The following is a 14,573-nucleotide window of genomic DNA, read 5'->3' on the forward strand; positions in this document are numbered from 1 at the left end:
TCTCTGCTTGGCGGGGAGCCTGCTTCCCCCCTCCCTCTGCCTGCCTCTTTGCCTACTTGTGATCTCTCTCTGTCAAATAAATAAATAAAATCTTTTACAAAATAAATAAATAAATTATAGAACTTGTCCATCGAGCCCCACATCGAGCTCTCTGATCAGCAGGGAGCCTGCTTCCTCCTCTCTCTCTGCCTGTCTCTCTGCCTACTTGTGATCTCTGTCTGTCAGATAAATAAATAAAAAATAAAAGATTTTATTTATTTGAGAGAGACTGCACATGCACAAGCGCACAAGCACAAGCTGGGGGGGGGGGCAGGAGGGGCAGAGGGAGAACCAGGCTCCCCACTGAGCAAGGAGCCTGACTAGTGACTAGATCCCAGGACCCCAAGACCCCAGGATCACAGTCTAAGCTTAACTGACTGAGCCACCCTGGCGCCCCTAAAAGTGGAAAAATATTCTATTGTATAGGTATACCACATTTCATTTATCCATTCATCTGCTTATGGAAATTTGAATTGTTTCTACCTAGCTATTGTGAATAATGCTGCTGTGCATGTGGCTGTAAAAATATCTCTTAGAGATTCTGCTTTCAGTTCTGCTATATACGTGCAACAGGATTACTGGATCATGTAATAGTCTGATTTTAAATTTCTTGAAGAAATGCCATTCTGTTTCATGGTAGTCACACCATTTTATAATTAAAACAAAAGTGTGCAAGAATTCCAGAATTTCTCCACATCCTCACCAGCACTTATTTTCTGTTCTTTTGACTAGTCATCCTAATGGATGTGCCGTAGTATCGCACTGTGGTTTCAATGTGCATTTTCCTAATAATCATTCGGTATTTATAAAAATGCAGACTAAGACCTTTTTGAAATATCATTTACATCCACTATATTTACTGGAAAACTTAATCTGACAATACCAACAACTGACAAGGACAGAGAATTTTTAAAAATATATACACTGCTAGTGGGCATGTACATCATTAACAATCTCTGAAAAACAATTTGGCATTACCTTGTAAAGTGAATATTCATTTTCCTTAACACTCAGCAATTCTATTCCACCTAGTAATAGTCCATTCCCGTGGTATTTTTCAAACCCTGAGTCAACACTTGTTTGTGAGTTCTGTAATCCATTTACTGAGAATCACAATTAGCATTTTTTTTTAAGTTTTTAAAAATTTTTTGACAGACATCAATCACAAGTAGGGAGAGAGGGAAGCAGAGAGAGGGGGAAGCAGGCTCCCCATTGAGCAGAGAGCCCGATGTGGGGCTCAATTCCAGGACACTGGGATCATAACCTGAGCCGAAGGCAGAGGATTTAACTCACTGAGCCACCCAGGCAACCCACTGAGCCACCCAGGTGCCCCACAGTTAGCATTTCTTAAGCACTGAAGAAATGACTATTTTATTATTTTGTGAAACTTTTGTTTTATATATATGTGTTTCCTGGTTGAAGACACCAATTGCATCTCTGTCCCTCAAAATCTATAAAAAAAACCAAAATTATCATAGTAACAAAACTTGGAAGCAAACCAAGTGGCCAGTAAAATTGTAAATTTGTAGTGTATTCATACAAGGCAACTCTATAAAGCAATGAAAATGAATTCATGAGACTTACAAACATCTCCTTAAGTGAAAAAAGACCACAAAGGCTGACATTTTTATAAAGCTCCAAAACAAGTAAACTGAACAATATGTTGTTGAGGGATACACACATGGGAAAGGATTAATACGGACAAATTAGTATACACAGAATAATAAAATTGGGAACACATTTGTCTAGTGGATGAAAAGGGAAAGAAAAGGGTAGATGCAATAGTGTTGGTGCTCTAGTTCTTACATGCATTCATGGATATTCATTTTATCAACACGCAATATAAATTACTAAATATATTATCATGTATAGTTATATAACTTATATATGTACAAAAATGTTCCTTCCTAAAAGTATACATCCTCATCTTCTTGCACTGTAGTGAGTCAACATTCCCAAACAGAAACTGGTTTTCCTGAAAAACAGGTTAAGAAGTTAAAGACAAGGGGGAAAATACTTGTCAGCATGCCAAAGGTCAACATGTATCATTTCATGTAAGCATACCTTACTTTCAAGCAGTTTCCTGAGGCCAGGGCATGGAGTAGGGAATGATAACAGCTAGATTACTACCTTAAGCGTGACAGTTAACTGTGTGCTTTCCTTCCTTTGACTATATATGTATCTATGGCAAATCATTAAACTTTGTCGGTGATGCGTATACCCAGTGTATCCACACCCCAAGTCAGTAAAAGGCTGATATTCTTATGGGCCTATTAGTAACTTCTACCTAACGACTATGGGAAGAGTAATTAATCAGAGCCATCCCACTCACTTATTAATTTAGAACTGGAACACACTTTCATTGCTTTCTTTGGGGCAGCTTATCCAAACTCCCCATTAAGTGGAAAGCAACTCATTCGTTTCGAGATGTGACTCACAAGAAATAACAGAATACCATTTGCAAGGGAAAGGAAAAGACAGTAAAGAAAACGGAAAAGAAATCCCCCAAGAGAAAGGGATTGTGAAAGCTGAAAAATGGAAAATTTCCACACGAACAATTCCAAAATAATATGCAAGACCGGGGAGAAAACTTTCAATGGCTCTTTTCAGTGTAATAACAATAAGGAAATACAGCTCATGAAACCCATGCATTAAAAAAAGACAATAACCAAAAGCATTCGACTTCAGCAAAACCCACTGCAAAGATGGCGGTCGAACGAAGCCCCTTCTCCTGCCGCGGCCAAAGGTTCTCGCCTCACATTTCCCACAAGCCCCTCCGCAAGGCCCCACTTGCCAAAACTTGCAGGGCTGGTCTCCCAGCACTGCGCACGCGCCGCACCACGTCACGTGCCCTCCCAGGGCTCAGCGGAGCTGGCAGGAGGGGTCTTGCCAGCTTCCGCCGCCGCGTCGCTTCGGGGCTCGAACGCCGGGTTCGCGTTGCCTCCGCCGCCGCGGGGCCGCCCGGGGGCGCGGGGCCGAGCGGGGGGCGCGCGGCGGCGCGGCCATGGGACTGCGCCAACCCCGGTGACAGCAGGGAGGCGAGCGGCCCAGGCCCTGAGCGCGTCTGCTCCGGGGGGCCTCGCCCTCTTGCTTGCAGGGCCGGGGCTCCTGCTGCCGTTGCTGGCGCTGCTGCTGGCGGCGGCGGCGGCCAGGATCATGTCGGGCCGCCGCTGCGCCGGCGGGGGCGCGGCCTGTGCGGGCGCGGCGGCCGAGGCCGTGGAGCCAGCCGCCCGCGAGCTCTTCGAGGCGTGCCGCAACGGGGACGTGGAGCGAGTCAAGAGGCTAGTGACCCCCGAGAAGGTGAACAGCCGCGACACGGCAGGCAGGAAATCCACCCCACTGCACTTTGCCGCAGGTAACCCGACCGATGCCGCCTCCCTTCGCCCTACACCCCTCCTGCCCACCGTGGCTCTCAGGCCTGAAACCAAACGCTGCGCTCCTCTGGCCCCGGCTTTTCCCCCTAGGACTCCGGTACTAGTCATCTCGCTCTCCGCGATTAGGGACCAAGGCGAGGACAAGGGGCTAGGGGGCGAGCGTGCCCCATTCAGTGGATTTTTTTTTTTTTTTTTTTTTTTTTTTGCTTTGTTTTGTATCAACAATACCTGTACCAACTTCCGGTTTTGCTACTCTAGGAGCCTTCCATACACAAGAAAGGGTAGGGGACGCCGTAGACCCTGTGATTTGAAAGGCCAGTTATCTCCAAAATTTGTCGTTCTTGCAAGTTACACTCTAATTCTTATCAGTCCTTTGGGTTAAGGTTTTAGAGGCCTTTGTAAAATAGAAGGGTGTAATTTAGGAGGAGTAGCTTAATTCGCCATTGACACGTTAGTGTTAATGGGTTTGTCAGGGTAGCCAGTCATTAGCAAGTTTCTGGAGAGGCCAGAACTAGAAGTAATCAAGTTTGGGTGAACTGAGATTTGACTTTGGGGGGGGGTGGGGTGCGGGCGGGTCGTGGCTGCCACATACACAAGTTGGGGTGGAAAGTGGTAGGATGAGATGAAGAGATGGTGGAGGTACTTAAGCTGGGATCTAAAATTGAAGTTGGGACGCATCTCGCCTCTTTCTGAGATTTAGATCGTTTGAATTACTTTTCCTTTAATATTTACTATGTTGAATTTATGATATAAAGGTATTAAGTTTAACTGAAGAACTTAAAAGAACTAGGAGTTCTCAGTTTATTTCTTTTTCTCAGTTGGAGAAAAGATCATGACTGTATCCTCAGGTGAGCTATGCATGATTGAAAATGGGGTCGGTTCTCATACTTGGGATATTCTTGGTTTTTTATTTTGTATTACATGTCTGGTTAAAATAATTTTTTTAAAAACAAAAGAATATATATTAAAAGGTTCCCTTCTTTTGGAGTAGGCATGATGAGCAGAGAAAGAGTGTAAGAAAAATTCCCATGTTCACCGACATTGCTTTTACTTGAGTTATTTGCTTTAACTCGTCCCTGTTTTAAAATATAAATACTACTAGAGGATATGCTTTCTTTATCTGTTCCAACTTTGTTGGGTTCCTATTTGGGGAGCCTTTTAAGAGGAAGGTTTGGTGGGAGAACTAGAAACAGCCTGTGGGCAGCAGAAAGAGAAAGGAGAAAAACATGAAAGTCAGATCTCACCTGCTTGCCATTTTGCCTAAAATTTTAGTGATCAGTGCTATCTTTTCTCAGCTAATTTGAATTGCCCTGTTTGGCCATGTAGTCAACATTTAAACAACTAATTTGGCAAATTGTCATAACCAACTGATAAGTAATCCAAAGGGTAGTGTTACTTAGATTCTGTTCACTTGATCTGTGGGATAAAAATAGCCAAGCAAGATCTTAGTTGCTACCTTTCAAGAATTTGGTGTATTAATGAGTTCATATCTGAAAATAGTAATATTTAGAGGTTATGGGATTAGCTTCTTATTGACCTTGTTCCTCCTCCACCATCCCACCCTCAGTTCTTTCCCAACATTTCAAAGTACTTTTTTACATAAGATTTCATATGGCTTTGACTGAAATGGGAAATTTGTTTTAGGAGTCAGTGTATCTCAATATTTACCCAAATTATCTGGTACAGGTTATACAGCTAAGAATTTAAGGTGTAAAAGGAGAGTAATAAAAGTTGCTAATGGGGTACATTAAACCAGAGCATTAAAACCCCTGCATCTAAACTCAGTCATATAAGAAACATAAAAAATTAGCTTTGTAAATTCAATCTGAGTTAGTAATTAATGAGAGAACCTAGTTTAACCTTTAAATAAATGTATCCAGCTACATTTTCTCTTACATGAGGAGAATACATTTTATAATCTCTTACAGACCTTGAGCTGTCATGTTGGTGTACATACAAACATGTCATTGGAAGCTCAGTGTAGGTGTGGGGACTGTGGAACTGCTTGGTGAAGCAGTTCTTGTGTTTGTACATTGTAGGGTAAGCCAGGTTTTTTTCTTTTTTTTAACCAGTTAAAGTTTGGAGGTTTTACTGGGGGAGACATGTTTTTGTCTTTGTTTTGATTTCCAAGCAATGGGAATGAAATTATGCAGACTAAGGAAATGAATCATGATAGAACAGTTTAGAAAAAATTTGGTTTGTCTTCTCATCTAAAATATTTAGTTAAATTAAATAATTAAATAAATTTAATTAATCAAATAAATTAAATATTTAGTTAAAAGAGTAGTCACTTGCTCCCAATAGGCAGTTAACTCCCAAGGAGCGGAGTTCTTCTGTTAATGAAAAATAATAAACATAAATAGGAACTTTTTTTCTATTGGGTGCTTTTTACTATTAAACTAGATTGCATTTCTTCTAGATAATTTATTTAAGAAGCCATTTATTTTGGTCTTTTTCTTAAGATTTATTTATTTTAGAGAGGGTGAGAGAGCTCAGTGTAGGGAGATGCAGAGGGAGAGGGAGAGAAAGAATCTCAAGCAGACTTTGTGCTGAGCTTAGATCCCAATGTGGGGGCTCAATCTCAAGACCCTGAGATCGTGACCTAAACCAAAATCAAGAGTTGAACACTTAACGGACTGAGCCACCCAGGCACCCCTTCAGAAGCCATTTCTTACGAGAAAAAATTATTTCTTCTTCAATCCCCCACCACACACAGAGGATGTGAATGATTTTTTTCTAATACATCACAAAACTTGTTGAGGCAAGTTGATGGATAGGGAAGCTGCAAGTCTAATTTTGCCAAAAGCAATACCATCTGAAATTCTTGACAGTATAATCCCCTAGAAAACAGCAGATTACAGTAAAGGAGATTGGTTCTCTGAATTTATTTTTGAAAAATAAAGAAGAGAGACAAAACCTTTGGAAGAATGTCATGTTGTCTGTCAGAGCCATAGAAGGAAATATATAGCATTCTCTAGAATCTTAGAATAGGATTGGGCGTGGTGATAGAATTCCATGGCTTCAGTCTTTGCGGCATGCAGAGAGGTATCTCAGTGGAGAAATATGTAAAACACTTTTTAGGTTTAAGGAATTCACATATAGAGATGATGGAAAGAGATGTGGTACATATTTATATGTTATTAGAGAATGTCAAGTTGAAAAGAGCTTGCATTATAATAGAGTTCTAGCTAAAGAAGGTAACACTTGTATTTATATGCTACTCAGACATCTATGTTGGACTAAGATTGAATTCCAGTTATTATATTCAGTTGTGTAAGTTGCATGTAAGAGTGTTTTGGGAGGGTTGGTGTCTTTTTTTTTGCTGTTTTTGTTTTAAAGATTGATTTATTTGAGAGAGAGATGGAAAGTGTGCTTTTGGGGGAGGGGCAATGGGGGAGAGGGAGAGAATCTCAAGCGGACTCCGCACCAAGTGCGGGGCTTAATCCCATGACGACCCTGCACTTAAAGGAAGAGTCCAGCTGAAGAGTCCAGCTGCTCAACTGGCTGAGCCACCCAGGTGCCCTTGGTTTGGTGTGTTATTCAGAGGAGGGAAATGAAATTAAAACATAATTTATTATAAAAGCAACAGATAAGAAAACTAGAGTCACCTTAGAGATGAAAGAAGACTAACGTTAGAAAACGCTACTGTCTTCACATACGTAGAAGACAAGTAAAAAAGTGAAAGAGATATTGGATATGAGTTGTGTGGCTTGGGCAGTCAAAACCAGGGCCAGTAGTTGAAAGGTTACAAGGAGTCAGACTGCCTTTAATAATCTGTTTTGATTGTGAAATTGGCTGGAAGTGTCCAGTGGTTGGTTGGCATCTTTCAGAGATGTTGTAGGAAGAGTGGGCAGTTGGACCAAATGGTCAGAATCTGGACTAGTATAAAAAAGTGGAATGTTTACCCCAAGTAAATGTTTTAACAAGTCAGCTACCAAAGATATAATAACCTTTGTGATTGCCATTCATACCCTTTCCCAAAATAGTGCTAAGACCTCCAAAAACATCTCACTAGCTTTTCCTACTTTTTCCTACTTTTGGCTATAGGCCAGTGCTGTAATTCTAGGAGATGCACAAAATGGATCCATATTCCTTACCTAGGACTAGGATTATAGATTATTTCCAGGATTTGTTTTTGTTGTGGGAAATGATTAAATCCCACATCAGTTAAAAAATATGTATATATCAAGTAAAGACCAGTTTGTTTAAGAATTTAGAATCTTTCTTAACTTACCAGGTCTCCCAGTATATTACCAAAACTTGAGCTACACCTCTTTCTTCAGATCTTGTGGGACTTAGAGATTTACTTCAATAATAACTAGTTTGGAGTATTTGTTTCAGTACTCTTCACTACCCAGAAGCCATGACATTCTTATCCAGGTTTCTCTTAGTCTGACCAGAGAGGTAGTGTATCTGTCCCAAGTTGCATTGAGCAAAATCTTGTTATTTATATTGCTCATTCTAAAGAAATATATATGGAGGATAACTTTCCTGGATCTTGGTAAACTAAATAGTAAATGAGAGGTTTAAAATAGCATCCCTCAGAAAAATCTGGTAAGAGTCCTGGCTGTATAACTCAAAGCTGAGGGCTTCTTAATTATACATTCCCAACTCCCAGACCACAAGAGCCTTCTCTGTCTCATAGTGTTTTTTGACATTTTCTGTTTCTGAGCTTTTCCTTCTGACAAAGCTCTGTGTGACACCAGCCTGGACATCACTATTATTTCATATTGGACAGTTTATATCAGTGGCCCATCCCACATTTGGACTGTAAAAAAAGGAGAGGTGGTGGCCTTCAGTGAAACTCTCTGAGAGTCCAAATTGGTTTTTCTGTTGCAACTTCCCCTGCTCTTTGGAAGCCATTGAGATTAAATCATGTTTTAGTATAGTAGCAAAATAAGATGTTAACAATAGTCATGGTTAGCAATAGTCCTGAAACTGATGGCACCGACATAGTAGTGAAATTTGACAGGAAAAAAATTGAATAGACTCCTTAATGGTCACATATCAGCAACTGCATAGTCTTGTGAGGGCCATTTGCTTACTCTTCCAACGATGTACTAAGCAGATGTTTATCAAGTCCTGCTATATGCCAGCTACTGGCCTTGGCCAGTGAATAGAAATGAACAGGACATAATACCTACCATTAAGTGACACAGTTTATTGATCAGCAGATTTTCTTTGCAAATACGCCTGTTTTGTTTTCTTGTTAGTGCTTTTTAGTGAATTCAGACTCAATGTATGATTTCATCAGTATTTTCAAATGTAGAGCAGTATTTGAAGATGAGTTCTGTTCCATAATTATAAAATAGACCGCAGTGTATCCTCAGTAGCCATGACTACTAACTTTAGGCTTCTGATACCTTTGTAAAGAGATCCTTAGGATTTAGAGATTGGCATTAACTCTAAGGCCTTCTCATGTGTTACCTGGCCAGTAAGAACATGATCAGTGGCTCAGTGGGTTAAAGCCTCTGCCTTCGGCTCAGGTCGTGGTTCCTGGGATCGAGCCCCGCATCGGGCTCTCTGCTCAGCAGAGAGCCTGCTTCCCTTCCTCTCTCTCTCTGCCTGCCTCTCTGCCTACTTGTGATCTCTGTCAAATAAATAAATAAAAATCTTTATAAAAAAAAAAAAGAATATATCCTGCAAAGTTTTTTTTTTTTGTTTTTTTTTTTTAAAGAGTACCTACCAGAAGACTTTGAACTGTTCTTGAGACTATAAGAATGAGAATTTCATCAAGGATTAGCCCTCGGAGTTTGGGAAACATCTTAAAGCTAAAGGTTTTGCGTGCCTGGGTGGCTCACTCGGTTAAGTTTCTGCCTTCAGCTCCTGTCATGATCTCAGGGTCCTGAGATCGAGCCCCACATTGGGCTCCCTGCTCAGCAGCGAGTCTCCTTCTCCCTCTTGTGATCTCTTTTCATTCTCTCTCTCTCTCAAATAAGTAAAATCTTTAAAAAAAAAAAAATTAAAGGTTTTGCCAAACTTCCAACAATAAAAGATTTTAAAATTTAAAATAGCTACCTGCTGAGCCCTCTAAATAATTTTTTTCATGCAAAGAAGTGGCTTCAGACCTTCAAGAGCTCTGACTCTTCATCTACTCTTTCAGGATAGCAACATGAACTCCGCTCACATACTGTATGTAGTCTTTATAGTGCGACTTTAAAAACATGCCATATTGGGTGCCTGGGTGGCTCATTTGGTTAAGCCACTGCCTTCAGCTCAGGTCGTGATGCCGGAGTCCCAGGATTGAGTCCCACATTGGGCTCCCTGCTCAGCGGGAGTCTGCTTCTCCCTTTGACCCTCCCCCTTCTCATGCTCTCTCTCGCTCTCATATAAATAAATAAAATCTTTAAAAAAAAAAAAAAGTGCCGATTTCAAGGATGCCTGGGTTGTTCAGTCTGCCTTTGGCTCAGGTCGTGATCTCGGGGTTCTGGAATCGAGTCCCATATCGGGCTCCCTGCTCAGCAGGGAGTTTGTTTCTTCCTCTGCCCCTCCCCTTGCTCGTTTTCTCTCTCTCTCTCTCTCTCTCTCAAATAAATAAGCAAATCTTTAAAAATAATTTGTTGGGGGGGCACGCCTGGGTGGCTCAGTGGATTAAGCCTCTGCCTTCGGCTTGGGTCATGATCTCAGGGTCCTGGGATTGAGCCCCAAGTCGGGCTCTCTGCTCACTAGGGAGCCTGCTTCCCCGTTTCTCTCTACCTGCCTCTCTGGCTACTTGTGATCTCTGTCTGTCAAATAAATAAGATAAAATCTTCTAAAAAAATAATAATTTTTTAATAAATAAATAAAAAGATAACTGGTTTCTGCTGTCAGTCTTCAGACAGGTTTCAGTGACCTTGATGGCTAGGAAATCCTGTTGATATAAAGTTATTGAATTAATCAGAAGGAATGTACAGTGAGGGATGACTGCTGTTAAGTAGTGAGAAATGGAAAGAAAAAGGGAAGAGCAGTCCAAGCAGAAGGGCAGCACGTAATGTTGGCATGCTTGATAAACTGAAAGAAAGCTGGATCATATTTGGAAACTGAAGAGTAGTATGAAAAGAAGTTAGAGAAGTAGGTAAGAGCTGGTTCACGCAGCAGGTCTTGTAGGACACAGTAAGAGTGATTGAATTTTATTCTGTGAGCATCACTGGAAAACCAGTGAACTATTTTAAAGAAATACTGTATTATTGATAATATAATGATAATGTATTGGTACATATTATATCATGGTTTAAATAATTTAAATAATAGTGATGACTGGTTTTGGTGGGGGGGGGGGGTTGTGGTTTTTTGTTTTTTTGTTTGGTTTTTTGTCTTTATGTAGTCTCCACATGCAGCCTGGGCCCAGCCTGGGGGCCTGAACTCAAATCCAGAGCTGAGCTGAGATCAAAAGTCAAACTTAACCAGTTGAGCCACCCAGACACTCCATGATGGTTGTTTTTAAAAGGTCACTGGGAGGCCAGTGGCTCAGTGGTTAAAGCCTCTGCCTTCAGCTCAGGTCATGATACCAGGGTCCTGGGATCAAGCCCCCTATTGGGCTCTCTGCTCTGCGTTGAACCTGCTTCCCCCTTTCTCCCTACCTGCTTCTGTGCCTACTTGTGAACTCTGTCAAATAAAAAAATAAAATCTTTTTACAAAATAAATTAAATAAATAAAAGGCCCCTGGTGGGGGCGGGGGCACCTGGGTGGCTCAGTGGGTTAAAGCCTCTGCCTTCGGCTCAGGGCCTGAGCCCCCCATCGGGCTCTCTGCTGGGCGGGGAACCTGCTTCCCCCTCTCTCCTTACCTGCCTCTCTGCCTGCTCGTGATCTCTGTCAAATAAATAAATAAAATATTTTTAAAATAAATAAGTAAAAGGTCACTGGGGACAAAAGTGGTGAGGCCCAATTAGACTGTTGAAATAGTTCAAGCTGGAGACAGTAGTGGTTGGGTCTAGAGCAAGGGTCATTGGAAATGAAGAAAAGTTTGGGAACATGTTGAGTTTGAGATGGCTTTGAAATATCCAGGTGGAGATATGTCCAGTAAACTGTCTGGAATTCAGGTGAAAGGTATAGCTAGACTGATGATTTAAATTTGGAAGCTGTATATCTAAATGGTACTTAATGCCATAGGAGTAGATGAGATCATCTAAGAAAGGAAAAATGGATAAAGAACTGAGTCCAGAGGAATGCGAACATTTAGAAATTAGGTGGAGGGGGCAAGATGGCCTTGGGTAGATAGGACTGTCCAGACTTGAACTCCTCCTCGTCTGCCACAGACCTATTTTGTCTGCAGCCTTCCCATCTAAGTTGATGCCAGCTCCACCCCTTTATCTCAGTCCAAAAACTTTAATGTCATTCATGACTCCTCTCACTTGCACCTTTTCAGCCCTACCCTCACGCCTCATCCAATCCAAGAGAAACTATGCAGGCTCTACCTTCAGAGTACCCAGGATCTGCCACTAGTTATTCTGACAATTGCCACCAGATTCTTGGAGTGGTCCTTGAACCTATGTATCTGGCCCTCATTACTTCTAACCTCATCTCCTACTTTGCTGCTGCTTTCTCACTCAGCTTCAGTCACTCTGGCCGTACTGTTGGCAGGAAGGCTAACTCCCTGTCTTTCAAGTCTTTGATCAAATGTTACCATCCCAGCAATACCTGTGGTGACCTCCCTATTCAACTTTATAATCCATCTCCATACACACACCCTGATCTCTCCTTATTCTGCTCTTTATCCTGTAACCTTCTAGCTTTTTTTTTTTTTTTTTGCATTTATTGTTCATTTACCCCCATCTCCACAGAATAAAGTTCTCAAAGGCAGGGATTTGGTCTCTTGTTCACTAGCATGTCCCAGGCACCAAAAAAAAGTGTCTGTCATGTAGTAGATACTCCCTGATCATTTGTTAAATGAATGGATGAGACAGGAAAACCAGGAGTGTGTGATGAAATGGAAATTTTGGAGAGGGTGTTTCAGCAAGGAAGGGAGTACTTAGTTGCCAGATGTTCTTGAGGGGTATGATCAAATGAAGACAGACATATATTCCTTGAATTTGGTAACATGGAGATTTTATTTTTATTTTTTTTAAAGATTTTATTTATTTACTTGACAGATAGAGATCACAAGTAGGCAGAGAGGCAGGCAGAGAGAGAGGAGAAAGCAGGCTCCCCGCTGAGCAGAGAGCCCGATGGGGGGCTCGATCCCAGGACCCTGAGATCATGACCTGAGCGGAAGGCAGAGGCTTAACCCACTGAGCCACCCAGGCGCCCTGCAACATGGAGATTTTAAATGACCTTGATGAAAGCAGTTAACAAAGAAGCAGAAGCCAGATTGGATTTGGAAGAAGTGTGAATAGAGAGAATTGGTGACAGCCTTCAGAGATTTGATTATGCAAGGGAGCAGAGAAATGGAAATTTGATTTAGGGAGGATCAAATTTAGGGAGGATATTTTTCATAAAATAGAAGATGTAGAACACATTTACATACTATCAAGAATCCTCTAGTAGAAAGGGAGAGGTGGTTGGGAGTGGGGAGAGAATAGAGACCTTGAGAAGGTAAGAAGGGACTAAAGTGCAAGATGAAAAGTGATGGATCTTTGATGGAAGTACACTTCTTTCAACAAAACGGATAGAAAACTAGTGCTTCGTAGCCAGCCTCATTTATTTTCATGTGTAGCTTGAAATATCATCCTGATGGTCATAGCTCTGGCTCCTGAGTTCAAGATCTGCAGAACCTTCTACTTGGTATTTGATCCACAGGCACCTCACTAAGCATTTCCGAAACTAAATCATCTTAACCCACAAAAGCTGTTTTGTTTCTCAGAGATCTGATAGTCACCCCCATTCCTTCTCTGTCCTCAAGTTAAAGAAGTCACCAGATGCTGTCAATTTTCTCTTTTTAGTTACTTCTGGCAATATTGTGTACAGTAGCAAAAAATTAGAAACAACTGTCCACGAGAAAGGAACTACAGATCTCCTACTGATGATGGTTTGACTTATGATTGTATGATTTTACAGTGGTATGCATTCAGTAGAATCCATACTTCAGATTTTAAATTTTGATCTTTTCCTGGGCTGGGACTGTGCAGTACGATACTCATGATGCTGGGCAGGGGCATTGAGCTGCAGCTCCAGTCAGCTATGCAGTCATGAGGGTAAACAGCCAGGTCACTTAAAACCATTCTGTACAATCGTTATGTTACTCTTTTTCTGTACAGTATCCAGTAAATTGCAGGAGATACCCAACACTATATTATAAAATAGGCTTTGTGTGAAATGATTTAGCCCAGTTGTAGACTAATATTATGTGTTCTGAGCTCATTTAAGGTGGGCTAGGCTAAGCTGTGATTGATGTTTAGAGGTCAGGTGTATTAAATGCATTTTTTTTTAATTTGACAGAGAGCGAGAGATCACAAGTAGGCAGAGAGGCAGGCAGAGAGAGAGGGGGAAGCAGGCTCCCCGCTGAGCAGAGAGCCCGATGTGGGGATCCCAGGACCCTGGGATCATGACCTGAGCTGGAGGCAGAGGCTTAACCCACTGAGCCACCCAGATGCCCCTTAAATGCATTTTTGACTTAAGAGTATTTTAATTTTAATGGATTTATCAGGCTATAAGCCCATCAGAAGTTGAGGAAGATCTATGTTAAATTATGATACTTCCAACAAATAAAATAGATACTGATAGGAGTTGGTTTCTGGGATATTACTAGATTTTGTTTTTTAAAGAAAGATGCAGAAGGGTGTTTCATTTTTTATTTTTTAAAGATTTTATTTATTTATTTATTTGACAGACAGAGATCACAAGTAGGCAGAGAGGCAGGCAGAGAGAGAGAGAGGAGGAAGCAGGCTCCCTGCAGAGCAGAGAGCCTGAAGCAGGCTTGATCCCAGGACTCTGGGATCATGACCTGAGCCTAAGGCAGAGGCTTTAACCTACTGAGCCACCCAGGTGCCCCTTTATTGTTGTTCTTAAACATTACTAGGTATTTGTTTGTCCTTTAGTAATGACTTAAAACGTATAGCAGTATTTTTGATACTATTTCTAAGGGATGCCTCAGTAATACAGGGATAATTTCCTTTGGGTCTTTGTGAGGGCTTTTGAAGGAGGAGGATTCAAGCTGAATTTATTGTTACACTGAATTCAGTTAATTTGCAACTCTGTGAGTGCCAGTTATGTACCAGGCATTGGGTATTTTTTCAGTGATCACAC

The 14,573-nt window shown here is 41.4% G+C and overlaps 1 protein-coding gene across 1 annotated transcript in view; it reads left to right on the plus strand.

The window, feature by feature from the left end:
- Positions 1-2,963: 2,963 nt before the first annotated feature.
- Positions 2,964-14,573, plus strand: part of TNKS2 (tankyrase 2) — a 67,153-nt gene continuing 55,543 nt past the window's right edge. Inside the window, exon 1 of the mRNA XM_046026943.1 lies at positions 2,964-3,394. Within this exon, the coding sequence (XP_045882899.1) occupies positions 3,196-3,394 (199 nt within the window). The 5' untranslated portion in view covers positions 2,964-3,195. The remainder of the gene's footprint in view (positions 3,395-14,573) is intronic.

Source organism: Meles meles, chromosome 13 (assembly GCF_922984935.1).
Source record: "Meles meles chromosome 13, mMelMel3.1 paternal haplotype, whole genome shotgun sequence".
Taxonomy (NCBI): domain Eukaryota; kingdom Metazoa; phylum Chordata; class Mammalia; order Carnivora; family Mustelidae; genus Meles; species Meles meles.